At 39.8% G+C, this 18,449-nt stretch overlaps 1 protein-coding gene across 1 annotated transcript; it reads right to left on the reverse strand.

The window, feature by feature from the left end:
- Nucleotides 1-708: 708 nt before the first annotated feature.
- Nucleotides 709-18,245, reverse strand: lrrc45 (leucine rich repeat containing 45). The gene is made up of 18 exons (XM_048170927.1): nucleotides 18,090-18,245; nucleotides 17,372-17,626; nucleotides 16,469-16,530; nucleotides 16,289-16,359; nucleotides 15,890-16,068; nucleotides 13,334-13,462; nucleotides 9,896-10,008; nucleotides 9,759-9,817; nucleotides 9,595-9,672; nucleotides 9,340-9,475; nucleotides 9,156-9,233; nucleotides 8,968-9,079; nucleotides 8,823-8,893; nucleotides 8,649-8,741; nucleotides 5,201-5,293; nucleotides 4,947-5,120; nucleotides 1,447-1,594; nucleotides 709-1,298 (listed from the first exon to the last, which is right to left on the reverse strand). The coding sequence occupies exons 2-18, from the start codon at nucleotides 17,601-17,603 to the stop codon at nucleotides 1,102-1,104; spliced, it is 2,025 nt and encodes a 674-aa protein (XP_048026884.1). The 5' UTR covers nucleotides 17,604-17,626; nucleotides 18,090-18,245; the 3' UTR covers nucleotides 709-1,101.
- Between the last annotated feature and the right edge of the window lie 204 nt (nucleotides 18,246-18,449).

The following is an 18,449-nucleotide window of genomic DNA, read 5'->3' on the forward strand; positions in this document are numbered from 1 at the left end:
AAACATTCCAGGATTTTTCTCCATATAGTGGACTTCACTGGGGTTCAACGGGTTGAAGGTCCAAATGTCAGTTTCAGTGCAGCTTCAAAGAGCTCTACATGATCCCAGACGAGGAATAAGAGTCTTATCTAGAGAAACCATCAGACATTTTCTAAAAAAAATAAAAAATACATACTTTTTAACCACAAATGCTCGTCTTGCACTGCTCTGTGATGCGCCACGCATGACGTAATCATGTTGGAAAGGTCACTAAATCTAACCCAACTTCAAAATCGTCCGACATCATTGTTTTACCTTTTTTTTAACTTAGTCTTTGCATGTTTGCTTTGTAAACGCTGGATCGGTACTTCCGCCTATGTCACGCATGACCTTTCCAACATGATTACGTAATGCGTGGAGCATCACAGAGCAGTGCAAGACGAGCATTTGTGGTTAAAAAGTATATAATGTTTATGGTTTCTCTAGATAAGACTCTTATTCCTCGTCTGGGATCATGTAGAGCTCTTTGAAGCTGCACTGAAACTGACATTTGGACCTTCAACCCGTTGAACCCCAGTGAAGTCCACTATATGGAGAAAAATCCTGGAATGTTTTCCTCAAAAACTGAAGAAAGAAACACATGAACATCTTGAAGGACATGGGGGTGAGTAAATTGTGAACTAATCCTTTAAGAATGAACATTAATCCATTATAAACTGTACAAACAGCTTAATCAAAAACACACACTTTATTTAATAACCAACAGACATTACAAAAGCACTTCAAAAGTAGAAAACATTTTAAAATATACAATTTGTAAGTGCCATAAGAGCTTTTGATGGACAATATGGCACATTGGGGATTTTTAAAAGACAGATATATGAAAGGCAGAAGTAAATATTCATAAAAACAGTGAAATTTTCTAAATAGAAAAATTTAGTTCCCTGATTATTCACTAAAGCAAACTCCCAAACCAAATACAGGACAAGAATGCATACCAATATTTTGTTATATCATTTTTGTTCTAATTCATGAAAACATGCCACTCAGCATCATATGCAGTAGATTTATGATGCATAGCATAAAAGCACCCTGCTGGAACTGATGGAAAGTCCGGGAAAATCACTTTTTAGGGCTGAAGTGTGCAAGAGGCGAGCCCTGGACGTAAGTGAGAATGGCGTTCTGCAGGAAGCTGGCTCTCTGCGCCTCGTCCTCACGTATCCGCTGGATCTCTCCCTCTCTGATGCGCAGCCGCTCGAGCAGAGAGGAGATCTCGCTCTCTTTGTCCAGAAGGGCCTCTCTGTGGGTGGTGCTGAGAACTGATCCAAAACACAAACACAGACTCCATGAGCCGTCAGCCTGCAACAGGCATCAGGTTACATAACAGAACGAAAACAAGTCTTGCATTTAGTCTTCACTATGTGAATTAGTTACTTTTATAAAACTTGCTGAATATATATTATTCACCCTTCATCTCTCTCTCCAGAGCAGCAATCTTCTCTTTAAGGCCGCCCTGTGCCGTCCTCTCAGCCTGCAGGTGACCAATCTGCTCCTGCAGCTCCACCCGCACTCGGGTCACTTCTGACACTTTCTCCTGCTCTTTACCTGCAAGATCCTGTGGTCACAGAGGTCATTTACATTCATTCATTTAAATGTGTTTTATTAAATCAGGATTATTATTGTTAAAGGTGCAGTATGTAATAATTCTGTCCACTAGAGGTCGCTAGAGGCCTATTCAAAACAAAGGCGTAGCTTGATGACGCCAAGTTTGAACATAGAGAATAGGGTGCAAAACAATAGGGATTGGACTTGTGAAGAAATCATGTTCATGGATGCGATTATTAACTTTAAGCTGGAGCTGGAGCGATTGATCAACACACGCCTCACGAGCAGCGGGACTTTTATTATGTCACAGTCGCCGATGCCTCATGAGTATGAGGTAACGCAGCTCTGTTTATCATATTAGATACATTTGAGAGTGTTGAAAATGTGCTGATAAATTGATAAGTTGACATTCATTTTAAAACGTATTGTATGATGGAGAAAGAAGACTAAACGTGTTGAGCTATATAACAATAATTAGTATTTTGTCTATAAATATATCAAAACATTTGTTCCCTTGTCTATTTAAACGTGTAATGTATTAAAGCGTCTTTGGTGTTTCCATGGTTTCTACAAAATAAAGCCGGAAACCGAGGGTAACGCTGGTATGACGCCATTGACAGGCGGCGACTCGCGCGTTAAAATTACAAATAGTTGGAAACATTTGGGATATTGTAAGTACTCAAGTGAACAAAATATATAACACTGACTTAGTGGCTTTTGGATATTTTACTGCAAAAATCTTACATATTGCACCTTTCACTAAAATGAAAAGCATAAAAACAATTTCTTGAAATAAACAATAACATAACTTAAAAAAAACAGCTGAAGTACTAAAATAACTAAAGGGATAGTTCACCCACAAATGAAAATTATCCCATGATTTACTCACACTCAAGCCATCCTAGGTGTATATGACTATCTTCTTTCAGTGAAACACAATCGGAGTTATATTAAAAAATATTCTGGCTCTTCCGAGCGTGAATGGGAGCTGAGATTTGAATTTGAAACCCCAAAAAATGCATCAATCCATCATAAAAATAATCCATACGACTCCAGAGGGTTAATAAAGACCTTCTGAAGTGAAGCGATGGGTTTTTGTATGAAAAATATCCATATTTAAATCTTAATAGACAAGAATCACTAGCTTGCGGTAATGGCGTATGATGTAGGATGGATGATTATCGTAAGCTCAGGTGAGAGACAGCGACTCTCACATTTCAAACATACAGTGCTTGGCAACAAACTCAAGCTCCACCCACAATTCTCTTTAAAGGTGCCGTAGAACGTGTTTTCACAAGATGTAATATAAGTCTAAGGTGTCCCCTGAATGTGTCTGTGAAGTTTCAGCTCAAAATACCCCATAGATTTTTTTTGTATTCATTTTTTTAACTGCCTATTTTGGGGCATCATTAAATATGCGCCGATTTAGGCTGCGGCCCCTTTAAATTCTCGTGCTCTCCGCCCCCGGAGCTCGCGCTTGCCTTTAACAGCATAAACAAAGTTCACACAGCTAATATAACCCTCAAAATGGATCTTTACAAAGTGTTCCTCATGCAGCATGTCTAATCGCGTAAGTATGGTATTTATTTGGATGTTTACATTTGATTCTGAATGAGTTTGATAGTGCTCCGTGGCTAAAGCTAACATTACACACTGTTGGAGAGATTTAGAAAGAATGAAGTTGTGTTTATGAATTATACAGACTGCAAGTGTTTAATAATGAAAATAGCGACGGCTCTTGTCTCCGTGAATACAGTAAGAAACGATGGTAACTTTAACCACATTTAACAGTACATTAGCAACATGCTAACGAAACATTTAGAAAGACAGTTTACAAATATCACTAAAAATATCATGTAATCATGGATCATGTCAGTTATTATTGCTCCATCTGCCATTTTTCACTGTTGTTCTTGCTTGCTTACCTAGTCTGATGATTCAGCTGTGCACAGATCCAGACGTTAATACTGGCTGCCCTTGTCTAATGCCTTGAACATGAGCTGGCATATGCAAATATTGGGGGCGTACATATTAATGATCCCGACTGTTACGTAACAGTCAGTGTTATGTTGAGATTCGCCTGTTCTTCGGAGGTCTTTTAAACAAATGAGATTTATATAAGAAGGAGGAAACAATGGAGTTTGAGACTCACTGTATGTCTTTTCCATGTACTGAACTTGTTATTCAACTATACCAAGGTAAATTCAATTTTTAATTCTAGGGCACCTTTAAAAATTCTCATTTTACACTTCTAATTTGTTAGCGGTGTTTTGTTTTGCTCTCCTCTGCGCTTCCGTGTTCGTCAGTATGTCGGGCCAAAGTTCACTCTTCCACAGGAATCAACGCGCATACGGAAACTACTGATTCTAGTTTATAAAGTTTTAAATATGGATATTTTTCTTACAAAACTGATCGCTTCACTTCAGAAGGCCTTCATTAACCCCCTGGAGCTGTATGGATTATTTTTATGATGGATCGATGCATTTTTTTTGGGCTTCAAAATCTCAGCCCCCATTCACTCCCATTATAAAGCTTGGAAAAGCCAGGATATTTTTTAATATAACTCCGATTGTGTTCGTCTGAAAGAAGACAGTCATATACACCTAGGATGGCTTGAGGGTGAGAAAATCATAGGATAAATTAAATTTTTTCTGTGAACTATCCCTTTAAAGGTAGGGTAAGCAATGTTTTTCATAAACACTTTTTGTTATACTGGTTAAAACTCTCTTCACATCCTGCCAGCAGTCAATAATAGAAGTGGTCTAAATATTTAAAAAATGTATATATATCTTCTGTGGAAGTTTCAGGACCAAAAATTGTTCGTCCAATCATTGCATTCAGTCCTACTTGCCTGTCAGCTTATGTATGTATTTGCATACTTCCCGCGGTTAGATCGGCACATTACACGCATTTTCCACACAGGACAGCAGTCCTGACTGGATATCTTTCCAAATCGTCTCTCTCTATCATTTTCGTCTCGTTTTTATTCGTTGATGAAAATTAGAGTAGATTTTAGTCATAGTTTTAGTCATTCACAATGCATTTTTATTTAGTTGTCTCGTTTTAGTCCGTGAATAAAATGTTGTTGACGAAAATTATTCGTCAACGAAATTAGCACTGCATAAAATGTTTTAAACAAAATGCATTAAAGCTAAAACAACTAAAAATAAAGATATTTTTATTTTATATCTGGAACTCTACAACTTAATTATTTACATTTTAATTATAATGATTTTATTGATTTTAATCTATGGACACTCAATTTCTGCAGTAAATAATAAATGAATTAATGTGCACAGTGGGGGACCTTGCAGTCCAACAGGTTGAGAAGCAGCGCTGCGTCTCTCCACCGGAGGCAGTACCTGCTGTAGCTCCTCTATCCTGCGGCGGAGCGAGTCCATCTCGATGCTTTGCTGGCCCACTCTGGCGTGAAGCTCAGCGAGGGTTTGTTTCTGCTGGGTGCAGTGGTTCTGCGATTCGTCCCGGGACTGACGAACCGCTCGCAGTTTCTCCTCCAGGCTGGTCAGGTGCTGCTGCTGCAGAGGGAACATGATATCTTGTGGTTCTGATGGACGATACCGATAATGTGGTACCGATTCAAGAAGCATTTGCATACCTCCTCCAGTCGCACTTGGGCGCGCACTTTCCCAAGCTCCTCCTCAGCTTGAGCTCTCTCAGTCACTAGAGCCGCTTTCGTCCTGCTGACCTCCTGCATGCAAGAGACAAACTGAGTCAAGTGCAAATGTGATTCTTCATTGTCAATCTTCTTAAAGGGTTAGTTCACGCAAAAATGAAAATTGTCAACATTTACTCGCCCTCAAGTTGTTCGAAACCTGTATGAATTTCTTTGTTCTGCTGAACACAAAGAAAGATATTTAGAAGAATGTCAGTAACCAAGTAAAAAAATAAATAATACTATGGGAGTCAATGGGGGACAAGATCTGTTTGGTTACTGACATTCACTCTTTCAGATATCTTCCTTTGTGTTCAGCAGAACAAAGAATCAGTAAGAATAAGGGGTGGGCGATCTGGCGAATTTTTAAATCGTGATCGATCTTGAAGACGTCCATGATCTACTTTTAAAGCGAATTATAGAGATCGTGATCTTTTATGTCCTCGTAATAATGTTAAAATACAGTAATGACTGCCTACTAGATGCTGACTGGCCAAATTATATCATGTGTCTCTATCATGTGTCTTTCATACGGAAGCTTGTTTCCCCCACAGAATAAAAAAAAAGGATAATTGCAGCTTTTTATCTCACAATTCTGACTCTTTTTCTCAGAATTGTGTGATATAAAGTCGCAATTGCATGTTATATAGTCAGAATTGCATGATATACACTCGCAATTCTCCCTTTTTTTCTTGCAATTGCACGAAAAAATTGACTTTATAGGATAAACTCGCAAAGAAAGAAAGTCAGAAGTGTGAGTTTATATCATGCAATTCTGACTTTATAACGCGCGATTGCAAGTAAAAAAAGTCCGAAGTGCGAGTTTATATCATGCAATTCTGACTTTATAACGTGAAATTGCAAGTAAAAAAAGTCCGAAGTGCGAGTTTATATCATTCAATTCTGACTTTATAACGCGCAATTGCAAGTAAAAAAAGTCCGAAGTGCGAGTTTATATCATGCAATTCTGACTTTATAACGCGCAATTGCAAGTAAAAAAAGTCCGAAGTGCGAGTTTATATCATGCAATTCTGACTTTATAACGTGAAATTGCAAGTAAAAAAAGTCCGAAGTGCGAGTTTATATCACGCAATTCTGACTTTATAACGTGAAATTGCAAGTAAAAAAAGTCAGAAGTGTGAGTTTATATCATGCAATTCTGACTTTATAACGTGAAATTGCAAGTAAAAAAGCGAGTTTATATCACGCAATTCTGACTTTATAACGTGAAATTGCAAGTAAAAAAGCGAGTTTATATCACGCAATTCTGACTTTATAACGTGAAATTGCAAGTAAAAAAAGTCCGAAGTGCGAGTTTATATCATGCAATTCTGACTTTATAACGTGAAATTGCAAGTAAAAAAGCGAGTTTATATCACGCAATTCTGACTTTATAACGTGAAATTGCAAGTAAAAAAAGTCCGAAGTGCGAGTTTATATCATTCAATTATGACTTTATAACGTGAAATTGCAAGTAAAAAAGCGAGTTTATATCACGCAATTCTGACTTTATAACGTGAAATTGCAAGTAAAAAAAAGTCCGAAGTGCGAGTTTATATCATGCAATTCTGACTTTATAACGCGCAATTGCAAGTAAAAAAAGTCCGAAGTGCGAGTTTATATCACGCAATTCTGACTTTATAACGTGAAATTGCAAGTAAAAAAAGTCCGAAGTGCGAGTTTATATCATGCAATTCTGACTATGTAACACGCAATTGCAAGTAAAAAAAGTCCGAAGTGCGAGTTTATATCACGCAATTCTGACTTTATAACGTGAAATTGCAAGTAAAAAAAGTCCGAAGTGCGAGTTTATATCATTCAATTCTGCCTTTATAACGCGCAATTGCAAGTAAAAAAAGTCCGAAGTGCGAGTTTATATCATTCAATTCTGCCTTTATAACGCGCAATTGCAAGTAAAAAAAGACTGAAGTGCGAGTTTATATCACGCAATTCTGACTTTATAACGTGAAATTGCAAGTAAAAAAAGTCAGAAGTGCGCGTTTATATCATTCAATTCTGCCTTTATAACGCGCAATTGCAAGTAAAAAAAGTCCGAAGTGCGAGTTTATATCATGCAATTCTGACTTTATAACGTGAAATTGCAAGTAAAAAAGCGAGTTTATATCACGCAATTCTGACTTTATAACGTGAAATTGCAAGTAAAAAAGCGAGTTTATATCATTCAATTCTGCCTTTATAACGCGCAATTGCAAGTAAAAAAAGTCCGAAGTGCGAGTTTATATCATGCAATTCTGACTTTATAACGTGAAATTGCAAGTAAAAAAAAGTCAGAAGTGCGAGTTTATATCATGCAATTCTGACTTTATAACATGCAATTGCAAGAAAGAAAGTCCGAAGTGCGAGTTTATATCATGCAATTCTGACTTTATAACGTGAAATTGCAAGTAAAAAAAGTCAGAAGTGCGAGTTTATATCATGCAATTCTGACTATGTAACACGCAATTGCAAGTAAAAAAAGTCAGAAGTGCGAGTTTATATCATGCAATTCTGACTTTATAACATGCAATTGCAAGAAAGAAAGTCCGAAGTGCGAGTTTATATCATGCAATTCTGACTTTATAACGCGCGATTGCAAGTAAAAAAAGTCTGAAGTGCGAGTTTATATCATGCAATTCTGACTTTATAACGCGCGATTGCAAGTAAAAAAAGTCCAAAGTGAGAGTTTACATCATGCAATTCTGACTTTATAATGTGAAATTGCAAGAAATAAACTCGCACTTCTGATTTTCTATCATGCAATTCTGACTTTATAGCATGCAATTGCAAGAAAGAAAGTCCGAAGTGCGAGTTTATATCAAGCAATTCTGACTTTATAACGCGCAATTGCAAGAAAGAAAGTCCGAAGTGCGAGTTTATATCATGCAATTCTGACTTTATAACGCGCAATTGCAAGAAAAAAAGTCCGAAGTGCGAGTTTATATCAAGCAATTCTGACTTTATAACGTGAAATTGCAAGAAAGAAAGTCCGAAGTGTGAGTTTATATCATACAATTCTGACTATATAACGGACAATTGCAAGTTAAAAAGTCAGAAGTGTGAGTTTATATTAAGCAATTCTGACTATATAACGGACAATTGCAAGAAAAAAAAGGTTAGAATTGTGTTTTTCACACACTTCTGACTTTTTTTCTCGCAATTGTGCGTTATAAAGTCAGAATTGCATGATATAAAGTCGCAATTGAAAGTTATAAAGTCCAATTCTGAGGGAAAAAAAGATGGACTTTTTAATCATAAACTTTTGTTGGTCACGGAGCTTATTTATTTTTATTATCGAGGGAACCAGGGTGACGCAAACTTTTGGATTGGACTACAAAAATACATCATATATTCTGTTAATCTTCAGGTTAGTTTTGGGAATAATCTTGTCTACTTCTTCTAATTGGATCCGCTGTCCCTCAAGTTTGAGGATGCGCTCTTGAAGAGCTCTTTCACTCTCTTCCTGGTGTCTTGTCAGGTGATCCACCTGGAGAAAAACGATAATATGTTCAACTAAAAATGCAAGCAAAACTCAAAGTAAAAAATCTCAAAAGTTTGACATCTTCACCTCCTTCTGTCGCAAACTGTCCATGTCTTCGAGTGCCTGCTTGGATCTTCTCTTCTCCATGTCCAGCCGTTCTAACGGAACAAAGAAAACATTCCAATTTCCTGAAATACAATCTATTGTAACTGAGTCGGAAGTGATGAGGCACCTTCAGTCTGGGCGAGCCGCAGCTTCAGTTCAGCGGTGGTGTTTGTGAGTTCCTGCTTCAGCTCAAAGATCTGATCCTGTTGTGTTTTACATCTTCGTTCGCTCTCCTCCAGCTGTGAGGGTTAAACAAACTGGTTAAATCTCACACACCTGAGACGCTCCATCATGTGAAATGCTTCGTCTCCGTACCTTGTTCTTGAACTGGAGGTTCTTCTCTGACAGACTGTTCACCTCCTTCAGAAGCTTGGCTTCCCTCAGAGCACTATCCTACAGACCGAACAATATTACTTACTATGAAATAATGCAAAGTTAAATGAGCTAGTTTTATATTAGTAACATAATAGTATTAGTGTTGAAAACAGTTTCTGAATACCTCCTGCTCTTTCTTGATCTCTCTGGACTGTCTGTCTCTGAGCTCGGTTTTCTCCATTTTAACTCGAGTCAGCAGTTCACCCAGGTCATGAGTCTTCTGCTCCGACAGAGCTAGAGCCGCCTCCATCATCTGCAGTCTGAACAACAAAACACAGACTTTACTTTCGCCAAACATGCCAAAGTACAAAAAACAACTTGTTGCTTTGATTTTAGCCATTAACGTAAAACATGCATGGCAGGTTTAAAGGATGCCTACTTGGCTGTGAGAGAATTCACAGATGATTTCTGCTCGTTCAGAGCTTCTTGTAACTGCCCCAGACGCATTGATGAATTTCTGCAAGAAATTTCATATGCTGTCATCATTCGATCATTGTTTACTCACCCAAAAGCTGGTTTGGCTCAACTTTAAGTGTCACTGACCTGCTGCTTCTTCCCATCTCGTCTTTCTGTCTGTCAATGGTCTCCATGAGACTAAGAAACTTCAGGCCACATGGAGAGAAGGGCTGTTAGATGTCAATCCACTCACAGTTTAACTGAATAATCCCAGCCACCCTCACCTGTCGGCCCTTCTCCTCCTTTAGGAGCTGGATCTCTTTGCTGAGCACTTGAGTCCTGCTCCGGCTCTCTCGAAGTGTGGACTGCCGGTCTGCGTTGTGGTTCATGGACTGCTCTGGGAAAGTGTAAACAAATTTGGATTTGTTCTTATAAAAAACAAAAAGTCTTTGTATTAAAGCTGCAGTAAATGATTTCTGAGAAACGCTGTTGAAAGCGCTGGGGGAGGGGAGAGAGTGACCCGATCAGCAGTAGGGGGCGTGTCCACTCATGATGGGGGAGGGGAGAGAGTGACCCGATCAGCAGTAGGGGGCGTGTCCACTCATGATGGGGGAGGAGAGAGAGTGAGCAAATCAGCGGTAGGGGCCGTGTCCACTCATGATGAGGTGGGAGAGTGAGCCGATCAGCAGTGGGGGGCGTGTCCACTCATGATGAGGGAGGAGAGAGAGTGAGCTGATCAGCAGTAGGGGGCGTGTCCACTCATGATGGGGGAGGAGAGAGAGTGGGGGGGAGGAGAGTGAGCTGATCAGCAGTAGGGGGCGTGTCCACTCATGATGGGGGAGGAGAGAGAGTGAGCTGATCAGCAGTAGGGGGCGTGTCCACTCATGATGGGGGAGGAGAGAGAGTGAGCCGATCAGCAGTAGGGGGCGTGTCCAATCATGATGGGGGAGGAGAGAGTGAGCAAATCAGCAGTAGGGGGCGTGTCCACTCATGATGGGGGAGGAGAGAGAGAGTGAGCTGATCAGCAGTAGGGGGCGTGTCCACTCATGATGGGGGAGGAGAGAGAGAGTGAGCTGATCAGCAGTAGGGGGCGTGTCCACTCATGATGAGGGAGGAGAGAGAGAGTGAGCTGATCAGCAGTAGGGGGCGTGTCCACTCATGATGAGGTGGGAGAGTGAGCCAATCAGCAGTGGGGGGCGTGTCCACTCATGATGAGGGAGGAGAGAGAGTGAGCTGATCAGCAGTAGGGGGCGTGTCCACTCATGATGGGGGAGGAGAGAGAGTGAGCTGATCAGCAGTAGGGGGCGTGTCCAATCATGATGGGGGAGGAGAGAGTGAGCAAATCAGCAGTAGGGGGTGTGTCCACTCATGATGAGGTGGGAGAGTGAGCCAATCAGCAGTAGGGGGCGTGTCCACTCATGATGAGGGAGGAGAGAGAGTGAGCTGATCAACAGTAGGGGGCGTGTCCACTCATGATGGGGGAGGAGAGAGAGTGAGCTGATCAGCAGTAGGGGGCGTGTCCAATCATGATGGGGGAGGAGAGAGTGAGCAAATCAGCAGTAGGGGGTGTGTCCACTCATGATGAGGTGGGAGAGTGAGCCAATCAGCAGTAGGGGGCATGTCCACTCATGATGAGGTGGGAGAGTGAGCCAATCAGCAGTGGGGGGCGTGTCCACTCATGATGGGGGAGGAGAGAGAGTGAGCAAATCAGCAGTAGGGGGCGTGTCCACTCATGATGGGGGAGGAGAGAGAGAGTGAGCTGATCAGCAGTAGGGGGCGTGTCCACTCATGATGAGGTGGGAGAGTGAGCCAATCAGCAGTGGGGGCGTGTCCACTCATGATGAGGGAGGAGAGAGAGTGAGCTGATCAGCAGTAGGGGGCGTGTCCACTCATGATGGGGGGGAGGAGAGTGAGCCGATCAGCAGTAGGGGGCGTGTCCAATCATGATGGGGGAGGAGAGAGTGAGCAAATCAGCAGTAGGGGTGTGTCCACTCATGATGAGGTGGGAGAGTGAGCCAATCAGCAGTAGGGGGCATGTCCACTCATGATGGGGGAGGAGAGAGAGTGAGCATATCAGCAGTAGGGGGCGTGTCCACTCATGATGGGGGAGGAGAGAGAGTGACCCGATCAGCAGTAGGGGGCGTGTCCACTCATGATGGGGGAGGGGAGAGAATGAGCCGATCAGCAGTAGGGGCGTGTCCGCTCATGATGGGGAAGGAGAGTGAGCTGATCAGCAGTAGGGGGCGTGTCCACTCATGATGGGGGAGGGGAGAGAATGAGCCGATCAGCAGTAGGGGCGTGTCCGCTCATGATGGGGAAGGAGAGTGAGCTGATCAGCAGTAGGGGGCGTGTCCACTCATGATGGGGGAGGAGAGTGAGCCGATCAGCAGTAGGGGCGTGTCCACTCATGATGGGGAGGAGAGTGAGCCGATCAGCAGTAGGGGGGTGTCCACTCATGATGGGGAGGAGAGTGAGTGAGCCGATCAGCAGTAGGGGGCGTGTCCACTCATGATGGGGGAGGAGAGAAAGTGAGCCGATCAGCAGTAGGGGCGTGTCCACTCATGATGGGGGAGGAGAGAGAGTGAGCTGATCAGCAGTAGGGGGCGTGTCCACTCATGATGGGGGAGGAGAGTGAGCCGATCAGCAGTAGGGGGGTGTCCACTCATGATGGGGGAGGAGAGTGAGTGAGCCGATCAGCAGTAGGGGGCGTGTCCACTCATGATGGGGGAGGAGAGAAAGTGAGCCGATCAGCAGTAGGGGGCGTGTCCACTCATGATGGGGGAGGAGAGAGAGTGACCCGATCAGCAGTAGGGGGCGTGTCCACTCATGATGGGGGAGGAGAGAAAGTGAGCCGATCAGCAGTAGGGGCGTGTCCACTCATGATGGGGGAGGAGAGAGAGTGAGCCGATCAGCAGTAGGGGGCGTGTCCACTCATGATGGGGGAGGAGAGAGAGTGACCCGATCAGCAGTAGGGGGCGTGTCCACTCATGATGGGGGTGGAGAGAAAGTCAGCCGATCAGCAGTAGGGGGCGTGTCCACTCAGGATGGGGAAGGAGAGAGAGTGAGCCGATCAGCAGTAGGGGGCGTGTCCACTCATGATGGGGGAGGAGATTGAGTGAGCCAATCAGCAGTAGGGGGCGTGTCCATTCATGATGAGGGAGGAGAGAGTGAGCAAATCAGCAGTAGGGGGCGTGTCCACTCATGATGGGGGAGGAGATCGAGTGAGCCAATCAGCAGTAGGGGGCGTGTCCATTCATGATGAGGGAGGAGAGAGAGTGAGCTGATCAGCAGTAGGGGGCGTGTCCACTCATGATGGGGGAGGAGATCGAGTGAGCCAATCAGCAGTAGGGGGCGTGTCCACTCATGATGAGGGAGGGGAGATTGTTTGGATTGTTTCCAAAGTCTGGATTTTCTCAGAAATCTCTTACTATACCTTTAAGGCAAGACACTACATGTAAAACCATTGTTTTATTACTATCTATATTCTGAAGTTTTTTGCAGAAAGTTTGTTAATTTATCACTCTCATTTATATAACATTTTATTCCAAAAATCACGGTGAAAATGTATTTTCTGATTTATACGACGATAAAAACATTTTAAAAAAAAACTATTGTCTTATTGTGATTAACCAAATAGGGAAAGTATGGCGCGATCTCCTCTATTCACCTGTAGTGCCTTGCCATAAATGTGTACAACAGCTGCGGTCGACATTCAGCCTCACCGATGGCTCGGAGCGTGTCACTGGGAATGTTGTTTCCAGCCATCTCCAGTTTGAGCAGCGTGCGGTTCTGCTGCACTCCCTCCAGCAGAGATCGGCCACCCAGCAGCCCCATGTTGTTCCATCTGACATCTGCAAACACATCAGACTCGACTTGTGATTTTGAACAATACTTTCATAGAGACTGAAGTAAAAAGGAACCATTTCTAGACCAGCGGATCTAAATTCTCCACAACAATATCTGAAGACCCCCTCACTCACAATTTCTACATGGTAAAATATTTTAGAGCTTGACATAACTAGAAAGATATTTACTCAGTATAAAAATAACCAAATAATAAGTAATATCTTGATTTTTAGTTGCTTATTTGAAATACTTTTAAGTCATTTTGACGCCCCCTGGTCTTCCAGATTTTCTTTTTTATATAATGTAATCATTTTCCATAATACTTTCCAGGTCAAAAAATCAACTTTTTAAATTTCCCAGATATTTTCAGGCTTTCTATGACCGCACAAATAACACCATATATATGTGTGTTCTTCTTAAGCGTTGATAATAATGTTTAGATCTATGATAATTAGGTTTTACAACAAAGGCTATAATGAATTAATTACATATATGTATGATGTTATAAAGATTTCTATTTCAGATAAATGCTGCTCTCTATTGATTAAAGAATCTGAAATATGTGTCATGGTTTCACAAACTGTTTTCAACATTGATAATAATCATATATGTTTCTTGAGCATCAGAAGGATCATGTGACACTGAAGACTGGAGTAATGATGCTGAAAATGATGCTGCTTTGATCACAGGAATAAATTACACTTTACTATATATTCACATAGAAAACAGCTTTTTTACATCAAAATAATATTTCAGAATTCCTACTGTATTTTTAATCAAATAAATGCAGCTCTGATGAGCAGAAGAGACTCTTTCAACAACATTTAACACTCTGGTGAGCAAAATTGACCAAATTTCTTTATTATTATTTCAATGAATGTACTATATTTTTGTTCGATAATGTTTTTTATTTAATATTTTGTATTTTTAGGGGAAATTTTTGTATTTTATGGTACTAAATTATATTTACGCTGTATAATCCATTTATTCACTTTTTGAGCATAGACTCATAAATTTTCAACTTAAACTGTCGGAAATCTTGAATATTTTAGAGCACAGACTTAAGTTTGATCTCTTTTCAAAGACGACACTTGGCAGATTATTGCTGTAATGAAAAAGTTATTTAAAATGCACAAAAATACTATTTTCAATTCTTATATAAAAAATATATATTTTCCAAAACACGTTTTACTTCAAAACTGTGAGAAAATCAAAGTCAAGTTGTGTTCCAAATTTGAGCTTGATATCTCAAAAAATGAGCTTTTAGTAAGATTTAGTTAGTTGCAGTACCAAAAGTTTCCACTAGATAAAATTCGTCTCCCATTCATTTCCAATGCTGCTCATTTTGACTACACAAGTGTGACTATTTTTGTCAGGACAATTTAAACAAAAATATCTTAATTTGTGTTCTGAAGATTAATGAAGGTCTTACGGGTGTGGAACGACATGAGGATGAGTAATTAATGACATTATTTTCATTTTTGGGTGAACTAACCCTTTAATCAAATAAAAGCAGCCTTGGTGAGAACAAGAGACTTCTTTCAAAAACATTAAACCCTCTGGTTCTCTTCACATGGCAGTCAAAAATGACTAAAACATTTTTATTTCAATTAAATGAATGTACTATGTTTTAGTTCAATAATGTTTTTTATGTAATATTTTGTATTTTTAGGGGATTTTATGGTACTAAATTATATTTACGCTTTAGTTATAATCCATTTATTCACTTTTTGAGCATTTGATCTCTTTTCAAAGACGACACTTTGCAGATTATTGCTGAAGTGAAAAGTTATTATTACAGAATTTTACGCTTATTGTTATAAAAAATGCACAAAAATACTATTTTCAATTTTTATATGAAATATATATTTTCCAAAACTCGTTTTACTCCAAAACTGCAAGAAAATCAAAGCTATAACTATAAACAAGTTGTTCCAAATGTGAGTTTGATATCTCAAAAAATGAGCTTTCAGTAAGATTTAGTTTGGTGCAGTACCAGAAGCTTACACTAGATGAAATTCGTCTGCCATTCCTTTCCAATGCGCTCATTTTTGACCGCGAGGAGCACAAGTGTGACTAAATCAGGACAAATTAACCTTTTCGAATCATGTCCATGATTTTTTTGTGTGTTCACAAATTTTTAGACTGAAGACCAAATCTTATAGCCCCAATGGTATGAGCCATCAATAGGGTATATCAGTTACTGATATTTTTAAGTTAGATCTGTTAACATACAGAAAAAGCGTATTAAATATATTTAAATGATTGCACAGTTTTAATAACAGACAAAGAGAAATATTGCATACCACCACACAGTTGCAAAAGAGAGCGACTGGCATCTTGCAAAACATTTACATTACATCAGCCTCAAAGAACTGGGACGAAAACAACAACACAGTCCCTGTTGAGGGTGAATCTGCTCTCTCACTCACCCAGCTCCTGCAGAGTGCTGTTCCTCTTGAGCGCCACACAGAGCTCCGCCGCCCCCTGGTGGTTGATCTGATTGTTGCGCAGGTCGAGCTGGGTGAGAGAAGTGTTGGAGGCCAGACCTTCACAAAATACAGCAAATCCTTCCTCCCACATTCCCAGAGCGTTCCACTCCAGCACAAGTCTCCAAGCAAAACACAAACAATCATTTGATATTTATTTTTTATTTTTAATGCCACAAAATCCTCTTACTTTCTACATCACTGAGGTAAAATGTCCTTCTTTTGATTTGATTTTAAATGTTAGATAATATACAAAAGATTAAATTACTGAGACGCAGTTTAGAAATGTTCAGCCAGGAAAATAGGAATGAAAACAAATCAAACAGGTTAGAAATCCCTCACCTGCGCAGCATCTTGTTCCTCACTAGTAAATGTCCCAAAGCCTCAGCTCCTGTTCCTCTCATGTTGTTGCCCTGAAGAGAAATGACGCTTTTAGGAAATGCATTACAGACTAAGTATACATTTCAAAGCTAGAGACAGACCAGTAAAATATGTATAAATTAATGCATAATTTAAATTCACCTTCAGGTCCAAAACTTTCACTGTGGTGTTGGAGCAAAGCCCATTGAGGAGCAGCTTGGCACCTGTAGATGGTGGGAAGAGTGTGAGAGTCTCATGAAATTAGTCAAATAGTGGAGCTCTGCAGCCATCTACTGGTTAAAGTGAACATTTTTTTACTTTTAAAACTATATTTTCTATCATCTAGCAAAAATATTATCACTAAACCATGGCAAAATGTCCATGTTATCTCCATGAGTGAAAGTTAGAAATGTGGGTCTTTATTAAAGCAAATTTTACATAAATAGTTAGTAATAAAAAAATTATTAATTTATTTATATAAATTTAAAACATGCCATAAATCCCCCTAAAACTGCACAAATGTAGAGTAAAAACATTAATAAAGAAAGTAAAATTACATTTGTTTTAAAAAAACAACATTATTTTGTTACAAAATCACATTTTATTGTCTGGGCTCTCACCTGAGTGTACGAATAGCTTACAAAAGGTTAATAATGTTAATATTTTTATTTATTTATTTAACGATAATTAATTTTTTTTATTATTATTGGCTTTTGACAAACAGGGAACATTAATGACATTAAATATGTTATGCTGTTGTAAGTATACAAAACAAGGTATTATATACTGCTGTTGTTAAAGATTAATATACTTGTGCACAAAGTGAACAACTAAATAGAATAATGTTAATATTTGTTGCACTGCCTGTAATTTATGCAATTTTTTTTTTTGCAATTGCAATTGCAAATAAGACATTTTATACTGCATATACAAAACAAAACAAACAAAAAAAAATAATTTTGTAGGACCTTTTTGTTCATTTACAATAATTTTATACTACAAAATTATTTTTTTGTTTGTTTTGTTTTGTATATGTAATATAAAATGGATGTTTCTGCGAGTTACCTTCCTCACTGAGCATGCAGTCACTGAGGATGACCTCAGTGAAGAGCGTGTCGTTCTGCAGTGCTCTCCCCAGCACGCCGCAGGTGTCCGCGCTGACGCTCTGCCCGCTCAGGTCCAGTCTCCAGCTGCCCGTCGCTGTCCTCGTGTCCTGCAGCTGCGCCAGCACTGACTCCTGAGTGTCCACTCCTCCCTCCTTACACAGCCTCAGGTACGAGCGCCTGAACTCCTCCATGACCCCCGTCACCTCTCACTGGACTGTGGAGAAAAGAAAACGCTGTGATGTTATGTTCAAACCATGACCTTTGACCCTTATCCATTCAATATGACTGTCCTCATTATATGACATTGAGTTTTTGGTCACATTTTATATCAGGTGTATTTGAATTGTATCAAATTATTAATTTAAATCTTAGTACATAGCAGTTAAAATCACTTAATATAAAATAAATATGTTTTTATTTATGACAACAAATTCAACAAGAGCAGTGCTACAAAGTACTATCTTCTCCCATACATGCTTATTAGATAAAAAAGGGGGGGAATTAATATATTATAATGTATTTTCCTTTATGATAAGAGGTTTAAAGAAATAAAATAAAAATCTTCAAGCAGACATAACGTTATTTGCGTTAGAGCCATCTGATACTCTACGTACAAAACTCATTTACGCGCAACAATCGCTTTACGTGAGATAAAGAGTAATAAAATGACAACTAACCTTTATTTCTGCAGTTAAAATACATTACTTTATCCAGTTTTTTGTGACAGCAGATGTTGTTCAGCCTCTTATCTTCACTATTGTTTCGTTTGACAGTTTAAAGTATCCAGGAAGTCAAACGACTTCCGGTTTGAAACTGCAGAATTGTGGGATATGTAGTTTTATGAGAAACAAGGCAATATTGCAAGATTTGAAAATATAAGCTATATAACAAGTGTCTATATCTAACGTTGTTTGACAAAGTAAAACATTTGTTGTTTTTTTCCAATCTTTGAAAGATTCCTTCATTCATCATATTCAATTTTACATATTGTTTCTTCAATATTTTCAACAAGGCAAACATTAGAAAGTTCAGTACAT

Source organism: Megalobrama amblycephala, linkage group LG20, assembly GCF_018812025.1.
Source record: "Megalobrama amblycephala isolate DHTTF-2021 linkage group LG20, ASM1881202v1, whole genome shotgun sequence".
Classification (NCBI taxonomy): domain Eukaryota; kingdom Metazoa; phylum Chordata; class Actinopteri; order Cypriniformes; family Xenocyprididae; genus Megalobrama; species Megalobrama amblycephala.